General features: G+C 34.5%; 1 protein-coding gene across 5 annotated transcripts in view; it reads right to left on the reverse strand.

The window, feature by feature from the left end:
• The window catches only part of DGKB (diacylglycerol kinase beta), a gene marked incomplete at both ends in the record, with an annotated part of 589,868 nt that overhangs the window by 434,942 nt on the left and 127,715 nt on the right, over window positions 1-27,211 (reverse strand). For all 5 annotated transcript variants that reach the window (XM_084230110.1, XM_084230108.1, XM_084230109.1 and 2 more), the window contains 5 exons: window positions 5,611-5,709; window positions 15,960-16,076; window positions 16,157-16,245; window positions 18,605-18,722; window positions 27,012-27,131. In XM_084230110.1, coding sequence (XP_084086236.1) covers window positions 5,611-5,709; window positions 15,960-16,076; window positions 16,157-16,245; window positions 18,605-18,722; window positions 27,012-27,131 — 543 coding nt within the window. The remainder of the gene's footprint in view (window positions 1-5,610; window positions 5,710-15,959; window positions 16,077-16,156; window positions 16,246-18,604; window positions 18,723-27,011; window positions 27,132-27,211) is intronic.

Here is a 27,211-nt window from a genome sequence, read left to right on the forward strand (position 1 = left end):
CATAACTTCTTCCATGAAATTAAGAATCAAAAGGACGCTACTGACCTATTTCATTGATTTTTGTGACCTAACAAATTTATGGAATATCAAAATAATTTAAAAAGTATCAGAAATGCCCATTATAGTAAAAGGAAATTTATGGCAAGAACAGTAATAAAGTTCTAGATTAACACATAAAGGGAAATAAAATATCTGCATTATAGACAAATGTGAGCATAAATTTGCCTGTAAAATTCCTAAGGATAGAGGATGGAAGATAAATACAACAATAAAAAGACTCAGGGTCCAAAACATAACCAACAATGACCAACAGATCTGAGGTATTTCTATCAGAAAATTAAAGCCATCTCCAACAACACAACTTTTTTTCCAATTACAACAGGGATTTCTTATGATTTTTTAAATGCCTTTCAGTGCAGGTTAATGACATAATTGTGAGTTCAAATTTAATTAAAGCTAATCTACAAGGAATTAAAAAAAACATAGGCCAAGTCTGTATTCAGTTAGGAGTAAAATGTATAACATAAAGGAGTGGGTGGATTCCACATTCATCACACTCATTTCCACATGAAGTTAATGTAGTTGTTTTTAGCATAGTCACTTTGACTGAGATTGGACAGCAGAAATTTATGAATATGATCTATTAGAAGAATCAAGAATGCATAACGAAGTCGACCAAAATGTTAGAGATCCGTTTTCACAATCAGTTGGGAAGAATTAATGACCTTTTACAGAAACTGGGCTTTTTATCAAGAATCTGACTGAATTGACTGGATTCACTTTGAAGATGGCTAAATATACAACTTTCAAGAAATAATGGTTTTTTGGTGGAAAGTGTGGCATGGTAACAACACCCGGAGAGGGACATCCTACCTATATTTCTAAAATACAAACAACTATACTTATGCTACCTCAATAATAAAAAAAAAAATGTAAAACTTTGAAAATAATTCTCAGTTCTCAATGTGGCAGAAAATGGAATGTGGTTTCAGTCACTTTTGCTGAAAAAAAATCTCACAGAAAGCAATAAATAGCTAAACACCAGTCAGTAAAATCTTGATAAAGTTTCTACAATAACATAAATTTTAAGTTGTGTAGTCTTGTAATAATACACCCACGTGTGCTAGATGGCAATTCCACCACTAGGAAATGGTGATAATATATGATATGTGAAAGAATTGGCTACATTTCAATTTTAATTTCAGTTGGTTTTAATCCATTTTTAATCCATTGGTAGTTGGTTTTAATCCATTTTTATGGCAATAGGCACTATTGAGACCAATTATCTGTGGAAGTAATTCATAGTACATGCTTACCAAAGCATGTCACCAGTGCAAAGAAGATGCTTACCTTGCTAATTGCCATAATAGGTAAGCTCATAGCTATTAGTCACTAACTTAAATTTAATAACAAGTGTCAGGGAGGAATTAGAAGGCTGAGAAAAGTGGCATAAGAATTTTAAAAATATAAAAATAGTACCTAGAACGGATATTCTAAAATATTAGAAGACATGAATGAAATTTGACTTTGTCTTATGTCATTAAGATGTTTCAAGCAAGAATTAGAGATTGCTAATGAGTTCATATCACTCATCCAATAACTAATTTCTGATTACAGAGTCAAAATTAAAGGGAAAAATTCAATACAACTACATATTTTAACTATTTCACTTTATATTTTCTGGAATATAATAGAAATAGTTGCCATTTTACAAAAAATTAATCCTTAACCTCACCTGCTCTTCTTAGAGAATATGAGTATGAGATACTGGAATTTATATGTATTTTTTATTTTAAGAAGGAAATTGTTATTACAGATTTTAAAAAGACAAGATTATATTGTTTGCAAGGACTAATGATTTTCTATAAACACAAAGTTAACAATTTTACAGTAGAGGATGCAGTGTAGAATCATCCTTAGGAAGTTAAGAGAGTTCACAAATAGAAAAGTCTCAGGGTGCATTAGTCAGAGCATATTAAGGCAATTCTGGGGACAGGGAAATTTTATTATTTTGTTTAAAGTAGTAGTATTTAAACAGTTAATGGGTTTAATATTCATTGTATTTATTCCATGATAAGAAAACAACCTTCAATTTCTACTTAGTAAGCAAGTGAAATTTTGAAGTAAAGTGATTTAGAGTGATTTATTAAAATATACAAAATCCCAAAGGTTTTAGAGAGCAGGTGTACTTAGAGAATCATAAGAGGTCAATTACCCTTAAATTCTACTATGTAAGATGGTATAATAGGGATTGGATAGATGTAGTAAGAACTTCATTTACTATGCTACAGAATTTGGAATTCAAATAGGGAATCACTAAAAATATTTAAATATTTTAAAATATTGAATCAGGAAAATATTTTATTACATTTTTTAAAAGGAGTTCAGGAAGCAGAATGGAGGATGGGTGGAAAGGAGTCTATTTAGTAAAAATGCTACTACAACAAACCGAGAACAATTTGTAATAATGACATACAGGGCAGTTAGAATTGTGCTGAATAGGGGCCTCCCCGATGGCACAGTTGTTGAGCGCTGGGCTGCAAAGCTGCCTGCAGCCTCTGCGGTGCCGGCTTGATCCCGGCCACCGGCGAGGGTCCCACCTGGCACGCAGACCTCTCCTGCCGCACCCGCTGCTCCCCACAGCAGAGTATTTCGTCAGTCTGCCTGTTCTGCTTCCTGCTCTGACTCTGGTGAATTCTCTCACCCTCCCGCGCTTCTGACTGTACCCAGTGCTTGCACAAATAAATAAATCTTAAAAAAAAAATAATAATTGTGCTGAATAAAAGAAAATTGTTTAAGAACAATTAGAATTGGCTGTCAAATGATTAATTTGATATTCAAGATGATGCATCAACAATGATTGTTAGGTCTTGTCTTGGGAAAATTGGGATAACAAAAGTTCTAGTCACTTAGATAAGACAAATAGGAGATTTGGAAAAAGGGTAGGAAGGATAAGCTCATAGCACAAGTTCTGGAATGAAACTTCATAGGTTCCAATCCAGGACCACCACTTCATGGCCATGAGACAAGGGAAACGTACTTCAGTATCCATTGCTCAATTTCTTTATATATAAAATGGGAAAGTTCGTAGTACTTATCTTACAGTGTCATTGTGAGGTTTAAATGAATTTATACATACCATTACCAATATATGCAGCCTCTTCATAATCTCAATGCTAACCACACTCACTCTGGTAATCTGTTACCAATAAACTTAATTCCAACAATCTTTGATTCAACTGTAATCTATATTTTTCCTGACATTTGTTGCAGTACCTCTCTCTTCATATCCTTATTTCCTAATTTCCCGGCTCTAATTTCATGGACAATGCTAATAATCAGTTTCTTGCATACAATCTCAACTCTGACTGTTCTTTCCTTCCATTATATTTAGCAAAATAGTCTTTTGAAGGCTGTTCTACTATTCTACTTCAGGAAGTAGAATGTAACAGGAGAGATATGACTAAAAATGACCAGAGGAATATATTCGTCAAAGCTTACTGTTGTTGTTCTAAATTGATGGTTACTAACCAGTGACAGCTCATTATTCCCTGCCAATGCTATGGTATTTCCTTAATCCACTGAGCTGGGAACATAAGAGTTGCAATTATTACATAAAATAGTTAATGCTTGCATCCAGCACATAAAACACCATGGGATGTCCAGATTGCAGCTATATAGGTGTATGATTCAGAAGAGGATGAATCAAATATAAATTGATATGATAATGAGATCAATTAAATAAACAAGATCCCAATGGGAAAATGTTCAGAGTGGAAAGCTGAGATATGTGCTGGTAGAACAGGGATGCTCCAACATAGGACAGTGAAAGTCATAAAAGCCAGGAAATAAAATAAGAGAAAGTACCCAGAGAAACAGAAGTAGGACAAGGAAATTATGGCATCATAGGAATCAATGAAAGGTAGACTCTCATGAAGGACACAGTAATCATTAGTGCCAGATGCACAATTGTAGACAGTCCCAAGAAAATGGCAAAAGAGAATATTGAGGTACAAATCATGATGGAAATGTAGGGAGATTTGAAAGTAAACCTTGAGATTCAAAAGTACCTTAAAATAATAATGAAAGTGTTTGGAAGATTGTTAGAAGACGAGAATATTCCTGTAACACATGATTACCCTTGACTCTCTCTCTCTCTTTCTCTCAAAAAAAGAAAGAATAGCATTAAAAAGAATCCATTACATGTTTGACTTTGGATGACCTGAGGGTAACATAAACGGGCCAAGGAAAAATTCCCTGATAACTGAATTGCATAGACACTTAAGCAAGCACTGGTTGGTATATGATGTGAACGATTTCTTCTTAGAGTTAAAATCTGGGATCAAGGTTGCACTGAAGCCAGGGTATGGTGTGGAAACATACATCTGAAAAGGCATGAAACTATAACTCTGAATCACGAATAATGGTTGCAACATACCAATATTACCTCAATAAAAATAACAAAAGAAAACATGTAAAACTTTTACAGCCTTATCTCTTTAAGACAACACTACGAAAGAATAAAAATAACACCAAAATTAATGTAAAATATAAAATGCACAACTCTCATTATTTTTAATTACTCTTACTTACTACAGAAGGTCTAATAAATCTTACATAAAGAAAGGAAATTTAAACTTAGTTATTTGCTATTCTCAGCAATATAGAGTTATTTTCTTTTGCCCTATATTTGAGTTTGAGAAAATGAAGATTTTTAAATAATTTTATGAAATAAAGACATTTAAAATACAACCAGTATTTTACAGATAATTACAAAATGAATCATAAGTGGGTGCAAATTGAGTAATTTGATTAATTTCGAGGTTGACCTTTAGAAAAGTATTTGTCTAACATTTCTTAGTTGTTGTATTTTTATTATATCATACTAAAGCTCCAGCCTCTCAATTTTCATGTTGTTTTTTAAAAATGAGAACTGCATTATGGATATAGTTTGTTTTGTAAAATTACAATTTTACTTTCAAAACAATTGTGATTTTGAGGTATAAAATGAATATTATCATTAAATATCAGCTTAAGGGTGATGATTACTCTTTTCACAGCTATCTTATTCATTTTTTTCTTATATATTTATTGAGTTATGTAATCATTTGCATGTAGTTAAATTTATTATTCACTAATAAGAAATAAAATACACTTAATGCAGCGCACAGCATTCCTCGAGCTATGTGTCATCACTGGAGGTAGCCTCTGACCTAGACGAGAGACATCAACATTGCAGATATATAATGTGCATCCCCAGCAAAATTGCTCATCAGAATAGCTTCATTATTCTGGGAAGCTGGATCTATAAAATATGTAAAATGTAGAAGTGTTCTGCCTATACCATTTCTGGTAAGTACAGCATGACTAAGTGATAAAACCTGAGTCAGCGTCAGTTAGAGCATATCTTAGTAAAAAGTTTATTTTGCCATGGAAGAAAGGAAATAAAGTAGCAAAGGTGTTTACTCTGAAGTAAGGAGCTATTTTAAATCTATAACATTCTGCCTTGATCAATGGAAAATTACCTGAAAGCATTTAGTGGAAGAGTGCACCAGTTAACATAGAAACCCCAAATAATAGTAAAATGACGAGAATGAAGGAAAAACTCACCAGTACCACCGGACAGATTGTTGTGGGTGGTAAAATATGGTCCTTCAAAGGTCCGCAGTCACATTCAGGTTTTAGATGAGAAGCACATTTATTATGCAGCTAGGAAGGGAGAAAGAGGATACTATCAAATTTTGTGTGACAACAACAAACATGGGCAGATTGTATTTCAATGAGATACAGCAAATACATTAAAAGTACATTAAAAGAATTACAAGAGCAAATAAACATGATCATAAAGGGATTCACATTACATTTGTCCTTATAGATCTACTTTACATAAACCATTTCACAACTTCCGTGAACTAGCCTATCTATATGTTTTCTAATTCTCCGAAATGTTTATACTAAAAATGTGCATAGGTTTTGTACCAGAAAAGTCTGATTTTTTTTTGACAAACATAAATCATTGTCCAATATAGTTCTTTTGCTTATCTGTTAGCATAATCTTGCAATCACTATGTGCTGTGGATGCTTTTTTTTTTTTTTTTGACCCTCCTGTTTTCTCAAAGTCATTCCAAAGTGCACAGCTCAGTATGGGGCATAATTGATCCCATCATTAGTTTTAACTTCGTAATTCAATATGTAAATGTAACCAGAGGTTCATCTCAGTAGGAACAGGATATAAATATAAGATGATTATGATTATAAAAATTTATCTCTATATTGTATTTATCAACTCTACATTAATTTCGTATATAATTATATCATGTGTTAATACTTTCCAACATGTATGAACCCATACTGATATTTTTGTCAGTCTTGGTCACAAGTCTAAATAATGGTGGGAAACACAGTGTATTAAATAGTGATATTTTAAAATTGAGGTTGTAGTTTTTATTGGAACCATACAGATTTGCTAAAGAAATAGCTGTTTAAAGATATCTAAAGATTGTTACCTCCCTATTTGATTATCAATTTAAAAGGAAATAGTAATACTATTGAAAATTATGCATGTTAGTAATGTAACACTTTGTTATTAACATGTCATGTTAGACAAAAATAAGGAACCTCATCAGAAAGTTTTATTTTAAAAGTCATCCAATTTTATTCATGTCTATATTAATTTCCTCACTAAACTTACCTTTGTAGGCAATTAATTAGCAATCAAGCATAGGGCTCTAATGAGTGTTGATTTACTGTTGGTGATAGAACTCTTTTGAAAGGGTATATCTATTGACCTTGAATCTAAAACATCTGTCCTGTTAACTCTCTACCTTGGAGTTAAGGCTATTTTCATACTAATAACTGCCCATTAGGTAACATTACATGAAATAAAAGTAACTTTGCACATATTCATCTACAACTAGCAGTCCTGCATTTTAGTGGCATGCCAACTCCTTATAAGAAAAACTAGCGTAGGGCCTCCCTTGTGGTACCAGGGGTTAAGTCTCAGCACTATGAAGCTATTCCCAGCCACTGCAGCATGAGTTCGATGCCCAGCCAGGCAGGTGACCCATAAAGCACAGCAGACCTCTCCTGTCTCACCCACTACTTCCCCTCAGCAGTCAATCAGTCAGTCAACCTGCCTGTTCTGCTCCTCACTCTGCCTTTGGTGAATCCTCCACCCCCTGCACCTCTGGCCTACAGCCCAGTTCTTATTTGCATAAGTAAACTAAATCTTTAGGAAAAAAAAAAAGAAAAATGCATACTTTACACAAAATAAAATGAGTGACTGGTTTATTAACTTGTTGGACTCAATTTTCTTAGAATAAATCATGGCCTTTGAATTTGGGGTTAAGAGATAATGGATTACATGAGTGTTGTGGATTGAACACTGGGTTCCCCAAAAGAAATGCTGATGTCCTAACTCCTGGAATCTGAGTATATGTACTAATTTGGAATTAAGATTTTTGTTGATGTATTTAGGTTCAGATGAAGTCACACTGGATTAGGTGGGACCCTAAGAGAGGGACAGCTGGGGGGGGAAGAAAACCACATGATGACAGGGGCAGACATTCCATGACTCAGCTGCAAGTCAAGGACTACCAAGCCCTGCTGGTGAACACCAGAAGAGGCAGGAAGGTTGCTCCCCTACAGCCTTTAGGGAGATTTTGGCCTTGCCAACATAGTGATTTTGGATTTCTATGCTCCAGAGCAACGAGAGAATAAATATCTGTTGTAGGGCACTCATTTTGTGGTATTTTGTTATAGAAGCCCTAGGAAACTAATATACAGATCAGGATAAAAACTGAAGCAAAATGAGAGAAAGAATTACGTTTCCTAAGGTCTTCTGTACCATAGTTCTCACACAGAAAAAGCTTTTGGTTTAGAGCCCACACAACCTCTATAAACACTAGAATGCAGACTCTAAAAACATTCCTCTGAAAGAGCAAGCTCCATGATAAAAAATTTTATGTGTAGAGTGAGAAAGTACTGAATTTGTACTCGTGGCTACAGTCTGTGAAGCCACACATGTTACTGCTATGGACAAAGGGGCGGGGCACCTGGATCGCCTGCCAGCACTGACCAGAGAGGCACAGCCCCTCATGCTCTATCCCACGTGTTTCTGACAAATTGCAAGTGACATGGTAAAAGACTATGAACCTCTCCACATATTATTTGAGGGTTAGCAGAGGTAAGACATGATGGCAAAAATAAAATGAATTGAAAGACAGCTTTTTGGTCCACAGGTTTTCCTAGTCAAAAGAAAAGAAGTACAATCACACAGTAATGAAGTAATCACACAGGTACAATCACACAGTAATGAGCTAAAGAGTGTGTGTGTGTACTGGGGAGGTGGGCAGCACAGAGGAGCATTACTCTCTATATTATAGAGTGGGGCTGTCAAGTGTATTTCATGGCAATTGGTGCCATGAAATACTGGTCTCTGCAGAGCTACAAACAAAACAAAACAAAACAAAATGGCATGGAATTTTTCTTTCTGTTTGCCACTGTGGCTGGTAGAGCTAGGTAGCTATAGCAGGGTCTCTAGGAAGACCAGTAACCATATCATCATGAGAGAAAAGTACACAAAGTACAAGAACATGTCCCTACCCAAGAAGTATCTATTAATTAATAATGTGCAGGAGACTTTGTATAGGAACCTGTAGCTGCTACAAATACTTTAAGGTGCCATCAACATAACCACACTGTTCATAATTAGAAGTGTCAAAGCCAAGAACACTGTTCAAACTACAGATCATTCCACAAGCCATGAGCCAAGTTTGCATAGCAGGTCTACCTTTCACCAGGATGCTTAGACGTACTCAAGACAAAATATAAAGCATAAAAGTCAATGAGAAAACTGAGTTTTCTCTGAAACATACTTTGTTAAAAAGAAGCAAATATCAACAAAATAGGGAGTAGACAACAGAATCTTAGGCTAGTAATAATAAGGCTCTGTTTCTTGATCAGGTGATGGTGACTCAGGCTGCTCATTTGTGCAAAATTCACGGTTTTATCCTTAGGATATGTATCATTTTCTGTGTGCATTTCATGTTTTGATAAAAATCTAAAAAAAAAAAAGTGAGTATCATCAGCAATAACAAGTTGCTTAAAATTCTCACCATGACATTTTACAGACAAGAAAAAATAATAAGATGAAGTCCATCCTAGTGCCAATTAGATGAAGAAGACTGACAATTGTCATAAAAGATAACCCAGATTCAAAATCAGCAAAAATGCAAACACAAATACCCTCATGCAGAACAGAATAAACAAGAGTTTGATGAATCCTGCCTCTTCAGCAAAATAGTCATAGCGGCCTTTGAAAAAGGCCTTCCAAAATGTTTTTTATTTTTGTTTATAGTTATTTTTGTATTTATTAAGGACAATGCATAGAAATCCTCAGGTTATTATTTTACTGTATGTTTAGAAAAACTCATCATGTTTAGGGAATCAGTTTGATATCTAAGAAATACATATGAACCAGATTTTCCTGGAAGTGAATTAAACACTTGGAAATAATTTCAGAGTCTATGGCAATATCCAGTAGCACCTAATTTAGAGCCAGATCTATGTTTATTGGAAAAAGCTGTCTCAATTTAGGAAGAAAAAGAAAATATTTGTGTGTGTGTGTGTATATTTATAGGTTGGAGTTGAGAAAAGAGTGGGGGATTGTTTTGAAAAGAAAACAGTGGCACATAAGAAGTTAAAAGGTGGGATTGTAAAAATAAATTTTTATATGAATTTGGAGAAAAAAGGTCATTTCTCAAAAGAATGGTTTAGACATTATTTTGTCCCTAACACTGTGCAATTTCAGGCACTGCCTTAAATACTGGCATTTGTTAAAGCATAAACCTTTCTATCAGAAAGACATGGGAACCTTTAAACATTACTGTTAGGAACTTAACATTTTAATAAACGGAGTAGCCCTGTAAGATACCAAAAGTGAATAATTCATAGCCGTAACATACATTTTCTTTTGTCAAACTCTAATGAAACACATCACCTTCATATGCTGGTGAGTCTTGCCTGGCCAGGGACATTTTACTGCAACCAGGACCACATAGCAACATGTTTGAAATAGAATGTCAAAGAAATACACTTAGAACAGAAATGTGCAGATACAAAGAATGGATCTTATAAATGGAACAATGTAAGAAGACAGAACCAATGAGAATATTTAGCCTGGTTGAAAGGACTGAATTACAGAGCACAGCAAAATGGTTGTATAATTGTTAGAAGATAGCTTATACTGTTCTTACTTGGGACTTTCCTATTTTTAAGTGGTTGGAATTACAAAAGGAGATAAACTCACTTCTAAGACCCTTACTTTATATCTCCAAGCTGGCAAAATTGTATAATGTCAACAAGCCACCGGTACTGACAAATAAGCTAGTGTTAAAATGTGTCTTTAAGTATTTGAATAAATTTACTGGTATATCCAATACAGTTGCATATTGAAGGATAATTTCTTAAAATAATACAAATAGTGCATACACCTAAAATTGAATTTTTAACAGTGAGGAAAATACTCCACCACTAAAGTGAACTCATTGAGGACCTTCTCTAAACTCAGCACTCCTAAAGAACTCAGAGGGACCTTCTCTAAACTCAGCACTCCTTAAGAACTCAGAGGGATCAGGACAAATCATGTATATAGGCCCAAAAACTGATCATGTGATGGCATAGCATGTAGACAATATTAGTGTGTGTTGGGAGGAAAGGATGTCCTGAACAAACTCCACAAACACAGGTTTTATGGACTCCACCCCCATCCCAGGCCAAAGAGATCCCAGATCCCTCCCAAAGACGACAAATCCCATAATATCATCATCACTGAAGGGAGAATTTCTGGCAACTGGGAGTGGAGTCAAGCAGCCAGGCTTGGTATAAAACCAGACATGTGGGTTCTGGGGGGTCCATGGTTTTTCAGTGGCTTTTGGAATGCTATTGGGGTCCCAGATCAGTGGAACTGTTTGGACACATTCACCTATTTATCTCTGTCTCTCTCTCTCCCTCTGTTATTCCTTTCTTCATTTCTCTTTTTTTTGTAAACAAACACTCTATTAAACATTTTGTGTGTGCCTCAGTTGAGTCTCATCATAAGTCCCTTTAAGCGTTTGGATGAGGACCCACAATCAGGACAACCCATTTCACATGGGGGTTGCCCTCCAACACATGCAGAACTGAAACCACTAGAGAGCACTTTGGTCTCTCCTTTTGATGTGGAATAAAAGTACAGAAACTAATTCAGCAAAAAGAAAATATTAGCGTCAAGGCAAACAGCAAGGAAGATATGAAAGTGAACTTGGTGCTTGAGGTGTAGTTAGAATTTGAGGTGCATTCAAGGTAATAGAATGAGGAAAATAACAGGTGGGGAGGAAGCATAGCCTTCCCCAGGGACTGCCAGCAGATCTGTAGAGCTGGGTGCTTGGGGTGGGTATTATACTTGGTCATGTGCTTAGGCTTGAGTGTGACATATAAGGAACTGAAAGCCAGGTCTGGGTGGGAGGATATGAGGGCTGCATTTATTATCGCAGAACTATTATAGGTTGCTGAAGGTGGCATATGATAACAAACTAGTATTTTCAGATCATTTTGGAGGTGGTTTGCAGCCTGCATTACAGGAAAAATACCTTCTGTTAGGGAGATAAGCCAGGAGATTCTGACTCTAATCTAGTTAAGAGGTGCTAAGAGCTTGCACTTGGGCTGTGAATGGTGGAGACAAAAAACTCAAATCTGAGAGAGATATTTTAAGTTGGAAATTTCAAGGCTCAGTGATAGGTTGAATATATGAGATAAAGGTGAAAGATAAGAATAAATGAAATTGACTTCTAACTCTATTTCCAGTGACAACAAGCATGATGGCACCGAATCTGCTCGAAGAAAAGAGTTGGAATAGTTGCTCTTTGAGAATAGAAAAAAAGTCAACTTAGTCTGTCCTTTAAGGAGATTCGGGGACACATGATCTGGAGGCTTTTTGTGCAAGCAGTGCTGTTCCAACTTAGACTGGGCATCTATAGATTATTCCAGAGGTGAGAGAAATGGCACTAGTATATCCATGGAGTGTCCTCTGTAAGCCAGGGGCTGGAATTTGTAACACCATATGGTATTTAACCTAATTCTCACTATGATAATTGTCAATTACTGAGCACTTAGCACGTATGAGGTCCTGACCTAAACACATCTACACAGACATTTTTACTCATTTAAGTGTAATAACAATCCCATGAAACAGCTAACATTAAATCCATATTACAAATTAGGAAATTGGACAAAACTTTTTACATACCTGGCCCAACAATACACAACTACCATCTTAAGACACTTTTCAGTCCAATTTATAAGACCAAAAAAAGTATTTCTAAATGTAACATAAACAGAAGTAATGGCATTTGGAAAGCCCTGAAATGTAGCCAAATTTCATTCTCTTTGCTTTGCTCTGCAAACCATCCCTCATATAACTCTACTCAGACAGTCCTTCCTAAAACTCAATATTGATGGTGCCATGCCCTCTCACTTTCAAAACTTCTGCTGGCTCTTTGTTATATTAATAGCACTTTCTAGAAAGCATAAGGACATAAGAAAGTAAATTCAGTTTGTTTAATGGTCATTGGTAGTGGTAGGTAATTGTCAGTGAAGAGCAGATCAACTTTATACTAAACTTTTTCAACAACGGTTCAAGAAGTATAGATTATACTAAATATATAAATGTTCTACAGTAAATATAACTTGGCCTAGATACTAAATCAATAATTAAATGTGTCCTTATAATTGCTTAAAACAAAAAAAAAAAATCTCCAAAGTGCAAGAGACTGAAGTTATTCTTTGAAGGCTGAACAGTCTTCTGGATGTAACTATTTTTTTTTAATTGTTCAAGTTAACTCCATAAACCAAATATCCACATGTCTCCTGACCTCATGTCTACAGCTAATATGTCTGAAGTGGCCAGAAACCTCAAGACTTGGAAGAGCTAAATGAGAGGGAAGCCATTTTTGCTGGAGCAGGCTGCCTTTAAACCTGCTCGGGCCTCCATGGCTAGCCTGATCACAGTCTTAGAATTTAAATTTTTTTTTTTTTAATTTTCTAGAGGCATGTCTTATTTATTTATTTATTATTTGTTTGTTTGTTTGGTTTATACAAGCACTGGGTACAGTGAGAAGTGCGGGAGGGTGAGAGAATTCACCAGAGCCAGAGCGGGGAGCAGAGCAGGCAGAAGGACCGAAGTACACTGCTGAGGGGAGCAGCGGGCGGCAGGAGAGGTCTGCGCGCCATGTGGGACCCTCCTCCGGTGGCCGGGGAGCAGCCGGGGATCGAACCGGCTGCAGAGGCTGCAGGCAGCTTCGCAACCCAGCGCTCAACCGCTGCGCCACCGGGGAGGCCCACACAGTCTTAGAATTTAATGAATTTGTAGTTTGCATTGTGCCATAGTGACCAACAGTGCCACTTTCATGTATACATTCATCGTTAGTGTAAGAATTAGGGGCATGTGGTCTGAACTGATTTGAACATGAAGTCTCTAGATTTCAAAACATATGGTTACTGGCAAAAAGAGGTAATACATGGTAGTTTCCAGGGGCCTGGGGCTGGAGGGTTGAGAAGATGCTGTTTAAGGGTACAAACTTGCAACTAGTAAATAAACTAGTTGGGGAGATATGGCACACAACAGTGACTGATGTCAGCAACACTGCATAATAAACTTCAAAGTTGCTCAGAGTCCATACCTTAACCGTTTTCACACTGAAAATGAAATAATATATGTATATATATGTACCATGATAAAGGTATTGACTACTATAAAATCATTTTGTAATATGTAAATGATGAAGTCAATATTGTATACACCATACTCATACACAGAGATATAACAATCATATCTCAAAAAAAGGAAAAGAAGTATTGTTTATTCAGAGGTAGCACCATCTATCCTGTTAAAGGGGGGGGCGAATTTTTCCACAAGGCTAACACCAGGATCAATACAAAATATAAATGTATACCTGATGAGTAGTTGGGCTATAAGTTGGAGTCACAGATAAGAGCACCATTAACACAAATGAAAGAAAATGAAAATGAGATATAAAATAAGAAAAGGATTTCAAGATGCCTTAAGCACCACTATGAGGGTGCCTTAGGGCTGGTGCCTTAAGCACTAGCAGGAGGGTGATTCCCACAGAATGGGAAGGACAGAAGATTTACTTCATGAAGATTAAATTTGGAAAAGAGGAAAGGAGTCAAGTAAAGCAAATTCTAAAAGCTCTAAAAGCTTTTGATTTAGGATAGGGAGTAGCAATATATATTTTTAGTGTTCAAACTGAGTATGCATTTAAAATACACTGATTTTTTAAGAAATAAAAAAGAAAAATAATAGACCTAAGATATTACATTTGAATTTTATGAAGAATACCAAAATAGCTTGAAATACAAAGAAGAAACAACTTCTGATATTCTCTAATTTCAATTTATGTTAAAGATGTAATTAATGAAAGATTTACTTTAGGAGGAATATAAGACAGTCTCCTACCATATTTGTAACAAAAACGAAGTATTTTTATAGATGTTTAGCAAAAACAACTGATATTTTTAATGGATTTTTTAAATTAAATAGTCATGGTCTTAAAACTGAAAATTCAATATGTTTGAGTAATTCATATGTGTAATTTAAGGCATTGTTAGACATTTTATTATAATAACCAAACACTTCCAAAAAATAAAACCGTCTTTCATAATTGGGGAAATTTCAAACTTAAATATAATTTAACCAAGTAATAGCTGAAAATGACTGAGGAAAATGTGTTCATTTGTTCATTTAAAAAAAAATTGTATTTTTGAAATGCAAGTCCCAGTTTGTTTTTCTCATTATTCTCTGTGTGTATTTAAGAAACGATTTTAAATGGTGTGTGGGGGTGTGTGTGGGGGCGCTACAGAGAAACTTACTTGCTTAGCTGACTCAGTGCCCCCTACTGTTTTATCCCCACTAAAGCAAGAACTACTAGTCCTATAACAAGAGGACTCAAACATTAGCTGGAAGAACAAATAAGAGAAAAAACAAAGTCCTGTAAATATTTTTGTACTATATTGTCAAAAATGACTATTCTTGAAAATGCACATTGCAATTCATTTCCAGAAGTTAAACAGGAAATATTAGAAGCACCATCTGAAAACTGCATTTCTTCCAGAACTTACTAGAAGAAGTTTGATAACCATGTAAACCAGATGGCCTCCTAACACTACCCAGAAAAGACCAATCTACTTACCTCTTCTTTCTCAACCATCAATACCATTAATGACTGGCATTTACATCCATATCTCTTACCTCTCAATTTATGATTTAACTGAAGGAGGAAGGCAGAATCATACTGTGAATGGTAAAGTACTTACTACTTAGTACTTTACTGAGCACTTAGAAGCATCAATAATTAAAAGATCCCACTGACATCTCTATCTAGCCATGTAGCCACAGCAATTTGCTTAGCTTCTCTTAGCCTTAGTAACTTCCCTATATCCTTAAGTCTTTTCAACATTGCCTATCCTTTTAAGTCCAAAGATTCTGTGAGTAAAATAAATTCACAACATGTAAAACAGAAAACTCTTCCAAATTAGGGCTATGCTATGGAGGGAGAGTTAAGTCCTACCCAGACAGTCTCTATTCTCATTTCTAACCCCAACCTGTGGCTTCTGAAAACTGTCCTGCCAACTCCTTGTGCTCCACAGATCACAAGAGGAGCCACATGATGGGAACACTTGTAATGTGGTCACTAGCTCTAAGATTCCACATTCTGTGAGGACAAGCTAACTCTGATCCTTATCCCTTCCCTAAGGGATAAGGGATGAAATAAGAAGCTGACAAAATAAGCCTTAATCCCAACAATCCCAAATTCAGGATAACCTTCCAGGATAGGACTCTCAGAGAACATGGAATATGTCACCGTGAGTGCCCTGTAGGTTTGTCTTCTGTTCTTACTCACTGTGATCTGACACCACACACAATGCAGTCCTGTCAGGCCCTGGTAACATTTCACTGTTTTGTGGCACTTATCGCACTTGGTCGGGCAGTTGCCTTCAACCCAGTAATGGTGCATGACCTAGAACAGAACGAGGGCACTGTGGTAAGAGGAGGCTTCCAGAAATGGCACCGTCAGAAAGCAAGCACACAACAACTTACGTCGGTGTTCTTCTTGGACTTCACATAGGTCTTAATGCAAGAGGGCGGTGCTCTGGCCACACAACGCTCATGGACTGTGTACTTGCAAACTGAAAGGAAACAGGTACACAAATTCAGAGCTAACCCTGGTCCTGATTGTAATTTTCTAGGGAAAGAATGATATTAACAGAACCTCATTTCATATCCACTGCTCCCTAATCAATTCAATCAGCCACATCAAGGAAAAGTCCAAGTCGACTGTTTTTACCATGGAATACAAAAGGCCAATTAGCACAGGAAATATTATGCATGTGAAAAACCACGACTCCTCTATCATGGCATAGCAGGAAATGCTTAATTAAATCAGACCTCACTCAAATTTTTCACAATAATTCCCAGATGACAAAAATATTAAAGACAAATTGATGACTACCAAATGGCTTAGTATCATTTGTTAGAAGGAAGAGATCTATATTTTACAAGTATAGGCATGAGAGCAGCTGGTGGGTATGGGAATAAAAGTCCATGAGTTTATGCTATTTTGTCTATCGATTTAACTAAACCTTAGATAGCTGATTAGTCTATTTCCAGGGCGAACAGATTTCATCACCAATGCCAGGCCTTCATTAGAAGTTTGTCCCACACTTGGCACTCATCATGGCACTGATGGTTAAAAAGGAACAAACTTTGCTAAGTAGCATATGAAACTTCTGCACACATACACATATATCTATACACACACACACAAAGCTTTATGTTTATCTGCAAAAAATACACGTACATAAATACACAAGCATTATTGTGCGTGGATGCATATACAAAATGCGATACCTAATCTAGATATTATTAGCATCTTCAAATTATTCTGTGACTTAATTATAAATATAACTGCATATCATATACAGGTATCTTTTAGTAAAACACATTTCAAATCAACAGTGTTAAATGTATAAATAGATGGCATAAAAAGTAAATAAAAAGCAACTAGAGAGGCCTCAATAAATCAAAAACTAACCCAGATGAAATTAGAAAGAAAAAAATACCCACATAATAATTATATAGTAAAACTCTTCCAAAATCCCACAACTGTGATTTCCTTTGGCAACAATGAGGAAGAAATATACTTTTTCTTGTCTTCCATACAAGTAATAATATTAAAAATATTGCATTTTCCACATTAAGTTTGTGAACAAAATTTTCACTGTCCTATTTATGACATTGTTCACATTATTTGGAAGCTATGCTTTTGTTCCATATGCTCCCATTAAGAGAATCAACCATGAAAAATTATTTCCACCTAAACAATAAAACTTTAAAAACATTTTTCTTTGTATATGGAGAACGTTTAGTATAATGAACTTTTCAGATATACCCACTAGAAACTGCCCTCCAAGTGAGACATGGCTATCTCATGTGGCTTTATAAAAATAATTAAACCCTTAAGGATCACTGAACTGTGGCACTAAAACAAGGTTTTTAATGTCAAATAATACATCTGGGAGAAAGACAATTCCCAAGCCTACTACCAAGAAGTTGCTAACTAAAAATACTATCTTAAAACTATGCAGTGTATGGGGAACCAGGTAAGAAATTAGATTTAATGTAAATGCACAAGAATGCAATGTTTCTAATCCACCTGACTACTTCAGTAACTCTGCACATAATGGATAGAGAAAGAAACAGATGAAAAAATTGCTGTATTGAGAGAACTTTCTACTTTACTGAGGACACACGTTCCTTTATTTTAAAGGGGACACTGAAGAATGGAAACGTTTCACAGGCATTTATGTTGACTTAGGTAAATTTTATAAATTTATTGTTACATACAATACTAGAAACTACTGCTCGGAAATACTTGCTTCGTAGAGAACAATAAAAATTAAATGTACTTGAAAAAAATGGCCACAACTCATGAAGTGGTGATGCTTTGGGTTTAAATATTAAGCATATATGAAGATTTTCTTCATGACAGCATTAAAAATAATGCCTTTGAGGTTTAAGGTTGGTTTGTTGCCCTTGTAACTTCTTAATTTGAATGCAATCAATATTCAACTAATTTAACTTTTTTTTAATAGACCTGAAGGAAGTGATTCATTATAAGAAGTCAATGTGAATAAAGTGGCTAACTTAGGGAATAAGGGATAAATATGAGCAGGATATAAATGAGACATGAGTAAACATTTTCATAACAACCTTAGAAGAAATAGGAACCATGTATAAATTAAACTCCACTGGCAAGAAAATGGTTAATTAATTGGAACATATCTTTAGTTGTTTTCCAAGGGCAGAGTTTCCCAAAATTGAAAACTGTTAAAAGTAGAGTGACCTCAACATTCAGAAAGATAAGCAAAAGGTATATGAAGGGTCGGGATGATTTCTCAGGTTGTCAGCTACAAACAGGGTTAGCCCATGAAATCAACCTTCCCTCACTAGGCAGAGAGGATGTCCGAGCTGAGTTGGCACACTCACAGGAGCAGCAGAGGCCCTGCTTCCCTACACCGATCAGCATGTTCAAGCAGAGATTGCAGTAAGCAGGTTTGTTAAAGTGTTTGAGTCTCCACACATGCTGTCCATCATCTTTCACGTTCTGCATGGGAAGCAAGAAAAACAGATTTCACTTAATGAAATAAACAGTAGAATATGCAAGTGCCAATAAAATTTAGAACTGGACTGAAGCATTTGAAGACAATCTGTTATTTCATCCCTGACTTTCTCCAAGATCGCCACAGAGTCTAGAAAAACACATGTACTCTCGTGGAATAAGATTCTTCTAACAAATTTCAGATGCTATAGCAACCACAAATTCTTGTCTAATGTCAACAGTTCAACAGCATGTCCCAAACCATAATGACCTGCCAAAGGGAGTACTCCCTAAAAGCAGGGATGTGTTTGCCACGCCTTGGAAAGTTTTATCCTCAACACAATCCCATACTCAATGACAAAAGAGGGAGAAAATGCCCTTGAGGGGATGAGCTGCAAAAAATTAAAACTTGAAATGCAGACACGATTTTTTTGGATATTCCTTATATGTTATAATTCATAGCAATATATTTTTGTATATCTCAAACAGCAAATTTTAAAAGATAAATATTTAAGGACCTAATTATATTAGCACGTTGTTTACCCTGAGAATCTGAGTGATTTGAATCTAATGGACAGGCAGTAAAAATATTACTGTATTTATGTATAATAATCACTAATTATTTGCCACAAAAACTTGAATTTAAATGAATTCATATTTTAGCATAACAACTGTAATTACTATTTATTCTTCCAAGTAAAACTATATAATATCATAATAACTACTTCTCTAATAGTTAATCACATCTGCATTGTTCAAGATTTAAGTAAAATGAAACAATATGATGCTTAAGAATCTTGTAATTCCTTATAAGAAGTTTAAATCTATTAAATGAAGTTATTATACATCATTGCTTTGTTACCATAATTTTTCCATTAGCATATAGTCCTTGTATCTCATGAACCAAATTATATCGAACCGAGTAATTTTTGATAGAGTTTTATTGGTATTAAAAATAAGAAGTTTAAATCTATTAAATGAAGTTATTATACATCATTGCTTTGTTACCATAATTTTTCCATTAGCATATAGTCCTTGTATCTCATGAACCAAATTATATCGAACCGAGTAATTTTTGATAGAGTTTTATTGGTATTAAAAATATGACATATTTTTTCAAGTTAGACAAGTCGTCATATTTGTTAGAATACATCTGCTGAGTGATTTTTTGATCACCCACTATTTTTTGATCATATAGTAGGTGATGAAAAAACCTAATATTAATTCTGAAGTAGTGTGACAATATAAATTTGTTCAGATCAACTTGTTTCTTTTGTTAATCAAATATTAATAATAATGCTTAACAAATACTTTTTCCTATCCCCAGTCAAGAGATAAACAACCAGATTTGTAGTAGCAGATTAAATCCATAGTAACTAACACTTACATTAGGACCAGAAATGTCAAATTTGCATCATAATATGAAACATTAATGAAAGTGCTTCCTAGGAGATAATTATCCATGAGTCTATTGAATTTTTGCACATTTTATAAGAAGAACTGCCTTTTCCTCCAGGTTGTCTTTTCAAAGATTTGGACAATAGATATGTGTCTCCCTCTAGAGCAGAGGGCAAGTTCATTTATGTCCAGAATAACAAAAACATCTGTCTTCTAACTGAAGGTTAAGCAAGTTTGTTTACTGCACATTATAAAAGACTTAGCATCCATAAGCCAAGGCTTCCAAGTTCTGATGTGTACAGCAATTACTTGGGTCTTCTCCACCAAGACTTCAAGAGCCAGGAAAACTGGCTGATGTGAAGCTCTTACTAAGCTTACTTTGCAGTCAGTAAAGAAGTTCCTTTGTTCTTACCAAAGGGTCTCATGTCCTCAACAAGCATCCATGAAACTGAGACAAGCGTTAATTTTCAAGTGGGCTAAATCTCAGCTCCATCACACTTTTTGACAATAGTCAGATTAATTTCTGAAAGATGCCTTAGAAGCTCTCACCAAAAGAAGTTATGCAGAAGGTATCATGGAGAGGACTTCAGAAGGCAAGGGTGTTTCAGTTTTCTTCCAAAACTTAAGAATCGGCTTCATAGTGATTTTTGATTCTGGTCCTGGTTTGCTTAAGTCCCAGGAGTCATAAATTTTGAGTATCTTTATTATTTGAATAGAATGTTTTATATATCTGTTTGTAATATTTTCCAAACTGCCTACATTTTGAAAATTCAATTCCGCCAAATAAGAATAAGACATTGTGATATGAGCAAGTTTAAACAAAGGGGTTGGTCATTTTTTAAAAACATTGATATAGTTAGCAAGTTTAAAATATTTTTAAAATGTTCAAACCATTTTTAAATGAAAAGGAAAAAGGCAAATCTAAATTTCATATGTATTACTGTTCTTATAAGCCTTGTCATTTTATTTTTAAATGATTGTCCATTACATGTGAATAAGCCTCATCTTGTTGAAAAGCACATATGGACTAAGTTAGCTGGCATTTTCCTTATCAAAAAATAAACAAGTCTGAACGTGGGTGTTCTGTCAATCAGAACACTTAGCCATGTTACAGGCGCAACTGATGCACAAATCCATTACCCAGACATAAAATGCTTTACCAAAAACAAATTAAATAGCTTTATAGCTCCTAGCTGGATACATAGTCAAAATATGCAAAGGATGAAATATGTATGTGACTTCAAGAGAAGAAATTGAAACCAGGAGACAATTACTTCTCAGCAGTGCAAATTACACCCCAACCCTCATATTTTCATGTCTTGTCTTGTTTGTCTTATTTAGATGGTAAACTTAGTGGGGGAGAGAAGAAACTGTCCCTTACTATATTCTATCAGCCAGTTCTGCATATTTCTATTGGTGCTTCTATTGCAAATAAATATTTATTATCATTGGAAGAAATTTATTTGTATAAAAGAGAAATGGAGAGGGAATCTGAATTCTGTCCTACTCAGGAAATGGGGATAAGTCATTTCACTTTCTTACTATTTTCCTCTCTAATAAAGGGAAGTACCCACTTTCCTTTGCCAGGCTGTGGTGTGAGATTTCATTATGCAATACCTACGAAGTCAATGAAGCTCCTCAGAAGACTGGTGTTATATAAACAGCAAATATTTTCACCATCAGTGGGCTGAGTTGTGTAACATCAGCCACAAGGTTGGAGAGGGATGTTTGTAGGTTTATCAAACTTTATTTCATAAAATAAATTTGCTCTCTTTAGGTATTTTTTTATATTAGTGGACATTATTCTTAATAGAAATGTATTCTTGATATCTTGAAGACACCTTGTTTTATAATGAAGCAGATCAGTTCTGTGCTGATAAGAGAGAAAGTTTTAGTGAAACCTCAGCAAGTTCATGCTCAGAAGGAGCTCTCCTTTTAATCTGCTACAAGTCAAGTGAATATGCTTCAAAGGGAAGAATGCCCTTGAAAAATTAAACCTATTTCATGGTCCTAGTGATTTTTTCTTTACTTTTTTTCCTAAATGCATCCAGGATCACATATAATAGTAAAGTGAACTAGGGATATTATAAATTATATCAGTGTCCAAAAGCACTCAAGAAGAAATTTCACTCATGTCGCAGGGAAAATGTCCTGAGACCCCAACCTAGCCATATCCCTGTTTCAACTGGCTTTGCTTTAATCCCACTGAAAAGCTAATGTTGCAAATTAATTCCAATTCATTAAATAATAAGCACCATTAAATTACCTTACTTTTCTGTTCAAGGACTCCAAAAAATTGTGACACTCTGAAACTATACTTTTAGACAAAAAGAAGAACTAAATTGGACCACAGCAGAGACAATCAGATAACATTTTCTAAGGTCAGGTCTTATGGTTCAAATGCAAATTCAATATCATCTAAGACCACATGGTCATTTTCATTGACTGACCCAATGTGATATGTCAAGAATGCCTGCATTTATCCAGTCTAGTATCACCTTCTATTGAGCAATGTATAGACAGCAGAACAACTCTTAACAAATTAAATTTTAAAAATATTGAGTGTGAAACATTACTTTTCCAAATCTAGTAAGAATACATGAATTGTGTTTTCCATCACACTCAGAAATTTCTTTAGGGTACATATTTCACAGAAATCAGGAATCAAATCAAACAATCACTGATAGTCTACTGAGTGAGGCAAAAACATATGTGGGTCCTAAAACATTTCAATCAAATAACAAAGTTTAAACTGAATATAGAGATTAAAGATTAGGATTCTGTGATCACATGGAGTGAGATCAAAATATCTATCTATTCAGAAATCATGCAGGCTAGATGTGGGCACAAGACTCCCCAACTAAGAAGTCAAAGTTTCTTTACATCAAGGCAAGTTCCCACTTACTACTACTTAAACATTTATTCCTGGTTTTTGTAATAATGTGAATTCAGAAATTTTCCTTGAAAAATGTAATGATCCAAGATTACAAATTTCAAGAATTAGAGTATAATTAATAAATTTGTCCATCTAGAAAAAGGAAAGTTTGAACTGAAAGAATATTAAAAGAATAAAGGAAATGCTTGACTGCTTTCTATGTGTTCAGAGAGAATGACTGAATGGCACAAAATGATCTAGTTAGCTACTAATAAAGTCAGGGTAAAGACCAAGTTGATGAAGTCCACTGTTACAATGGGATATCTTCATTAGTCCTCATGCCTTGCTGGGATTATCTTACTGAGCTAAATAAAAGGTGTTTTATTCCTATTTCTTAAATGACTAAAATGAAAACTCTTTCTATTTGTAATATGCCAGATTTATAATAGAATAAATAGGGGGTCAGTAATTTATGGCCTTTGGGTCAAATCTGTCCAACAATTTTGTTTTTATAAATAAGCTTCTATGGGAGTGACTGCTTAATGAAGATGTTTATTCCTGATGTAAAAAAAAAAAAAAGTTCTGGAATTAGAAAAAGATGCAAAATTATAAGGATAATGAAAATCACTGAACCGGATATTACAAAATCATTAAAAAATACCTTTTATGTTACATGAATTTTATCTCAATAAAAGTTAGAAACCTTACAAAATAAAAAGAAACACAGCCTCGCTCTCTCATTAACATAGTATCTGTAATTGCACTTGTGATTCAACAGCAGAGTTGAGCAGTTGCAACTTATGGCCCACAAAGATAAAAATTATTTACTATCCGTCCTTTTACAGATAAAATTTGCCAATCACTGGAACAGAGACTATTTCTAGATACAGTTATTTAAACATGATTTTTTTTTAATTCAAATTGAGATGTTTTTAAAAAATAACTTCAGTGAGATGAATGCTTAAGGGAGAATACGGTATAAATGTTTTACTGTAGTAATTGAAATCCCATATGCCACTCAAACTCTTGGTTTTCATTCAGATGTAAGAGAGACCAAGACTGCACCATTTCATCTTGAGTTTCATATAGCTTGTAGAACGTCTAGTTAGATAAAGAAAATGATTCATCTGTGGCATTTGGTATAGAATCTGGTCCTGATAAACTTAACTTCTGATTTTGGTACCAAAATATTTAAAGATAATATTTAAAATGGGTTAGATTAAAAATTATGTTGATGGAGAAAAACAAACTACAATGAATTCACAACTTTCTTGCCTTACAAGTGAGTCTTACTCTCCCAGGACAATATTCTTATCTGAGTAATTTGACTAATACACCACAGACACTTTCAAATACACAGTGGTATTTACCATGCAGTGTCAATTAGAATCTTCTCCCCAAGCTCATAATTGACAATAGGCATGAATATACAGGACAACATATCAAGACAGACTCTAGATAAATTTCTAAATGCACCTAGAGCTTTAAGATTTGCTATTTGATAAGCAAAAGAGCTGGGAGTTACAGGAAAGGGAGAAACGGCACCAAGGATCACATTCCCAACAGGTAGCAACATAGCACATTAATTGCCTGCAATAAAGGAAATAAATCTCAATTACAAAAAAAAAAAAAGACCCTCATCACTTAGCTGTCACTGTGTCATTCCTGCTTTGTAAAACACCATGTTTCAGAACGAAAAGCTGTTTCTAACAAAGATGCTCTGTTTGTGATCCTAATTGCATTGCCTATACATTTTTAATGGACATTTTTTAAAAAATTATTGCCTTACTCTTTTTTAAAAAGTGAAGGGAAGAGATTTCTCTCAGAATTGTTCTTTACAGGCAAACAGCAAACATCCTCTATTTGCTGACCTATGACATTAAACAATACATCCCTGCCATCTAGTGGCCATAACTGGAAACAATTTTGAAACATAGCTTTGGTTACTTTGTTGAAACTCTGATTTTTTCTATTTAAGTCCCCCAAAATATCTTTTTTACTAAAAACACAAAGATGAATGTAATCAAGCTATTATAAAGTAAATTGTATATAATTAAGTTTATGTACATGAAGGCAAAAAGTTATCATTCGGTTGAAATAAAACTACCCATACACTAGAAACTGATGAGGAAGTCTATTTGCTTGAAAGATTTTGAGATAAATCCACATCAATTTGTAGCCTTTATTTATCCATGTTGTTTGCATACTTATATAAAATACCTATGTTTATGAATAAAAATAAAGAATTTATAAACAAGTTTCTAAAGAAAAACAATATTTCAAAATATTGCTCTGATATTTAAATTATAGGTGACTAAGTCTCTACTTCTGCAACCACCTCCCCCCCATACACACACACACACACACACACAAAACCAAATGGCTTACTTACTCACTCTGGCATCTTCTCTCACTGTCTGATACTAGAATTTCCATAAACATTTAGATAAGCAAAATTTTAGCTTTAAAAAGATAAAACTCCCTTCTAGAGAACCACTTCTTTTAGAACTTTTTCACTAGTCACTTGACAACTATTTTTCAGCACCGAATATACACTAAACCTTACAATTTAACACTTTTGTAAATTTTCTATTCATTTTCTCCCAACAGTCTGATTTTTATATCCCTTTGTTATATTATACCAATATAATACAGATATCTAGAAGTTAGTACAAAATTATATCACATCATAGAGACTATAAGAGCATGAGATACAAGAACTATTGCTTTATTAGTTTTCAGGATCTAGAAATATCTATCTTAAAAAACAAGATGTGTTCATCATCTTTTTTTCCAATAAATTATTTACTTTAATTTCCTCTATATCACCTATTAGTAATTTTTCCTTAGTGTCCTCTATGTCTAGAATGCCATAGGCCTCATGAAGGGTATGTTAACATGAATGTAAAAGAATTTGAAGATCCTTGTGGAAAAGAGACAAATGAAACTGTCCTAGAGCCCATTTATATATTGCCAAACTCATATGAAAATATGAATAAACATAATCATAATAACTCAAACATATTTTACAACATAGACTAGGATTTCTGGAAACTTGACTCAAAATTTTGATATCTTCAATGATTGCAGTGTAGGCTTCAATCTGCAAAATTACTGCTGGGAACAAGAAGTACGAAGTTGTGGTGTCAATAGCAAAGGCATAGTGGATGTTATTATCTGGCATTTCAAAACTGTGATTATTATATGTGTCATCTTGCTCTTCAATTTCAGCAGTGCTCTTTGAATTTCAGCATTCATTTTACTATATGCATGTGATAGTCACTCTTGTATAACTATTAAATGACAAATGCAAAAATCTAATATTGACTCACTGGATTTCAAGTTAGCATTTTGCCAAATTTCATATAAAGCGTGACACAGCGTGACTTTTAGTTTCAAACTCATTATCATATCACATCCTGAACCTAGGTGGATCTATTTTATTTCCCAATGTCAGTATTAATTACCACTAGAGACACTGATTAAAGACAATTTTGACAGAGTTAAAATGAAAGGCTATATAAAATGTGTGTATGTGTGATACGTATCAGATATCTTAATATACGATATATCATGTTTTGTCTTCTTTCCCTCATATATATCTAATTGACTCTGCCAAATATTGATTATCAATAAATTAGATTATCTTCATGGGGGAGGTAAGATATAAACTGGGATGACGCCCAAGACCCACAGAATACAGGAATATTGGGGGATTGCCCCGTATTAGATGATGTAAGAAGTGCAATAACTTTTTAAAACTAGATTGTAATTTAAGTAAGGAAAAATATATATATTAAATTCTAAGTTAATGTCAGAAACAAATCAATTAATGTTTGTGGTAACTTTTATTACACAATGGGCCATTGTTAAAATTGCACTATTGCATGTTTATTGAAAGGATCAGGGACTCACAACATGCTTTATGGTAAAAAATGACCAGATAACTTTATAATCAAAATGTGGAATAGACTCTCCCACTGACTTGCTGGCAGGCCAGCTTCCACTATATAAATGCTTACATTTTCCAAGCCCAGGAGCACAAGAAGTGGAATAGTGGTCATTCCTCCTTGGATCCACTCCTGAAGAGAAACTGTTCCATCATGATCATAGTCAATTTCTTCCATCATTTCATGGAGGATCTAGAATATAGCAGAGGAAGAAATAAGAAAAGACTTGCAATTAATCAATAAAATGAATTTCATATGATACAACCAAGGAC

The sequence above is a fragment of the Talpa europaea genome (assembly GCF_964194135.1).
Source record: "Talpa europaea genome assembly, chromosome: 3".
NCBI classification, from domain to species: Eukaryota; Metazoa; Chordata; class Mammalia; order Eulipotyphla; family Talpidae; genus Talpa; species Talpa europaea.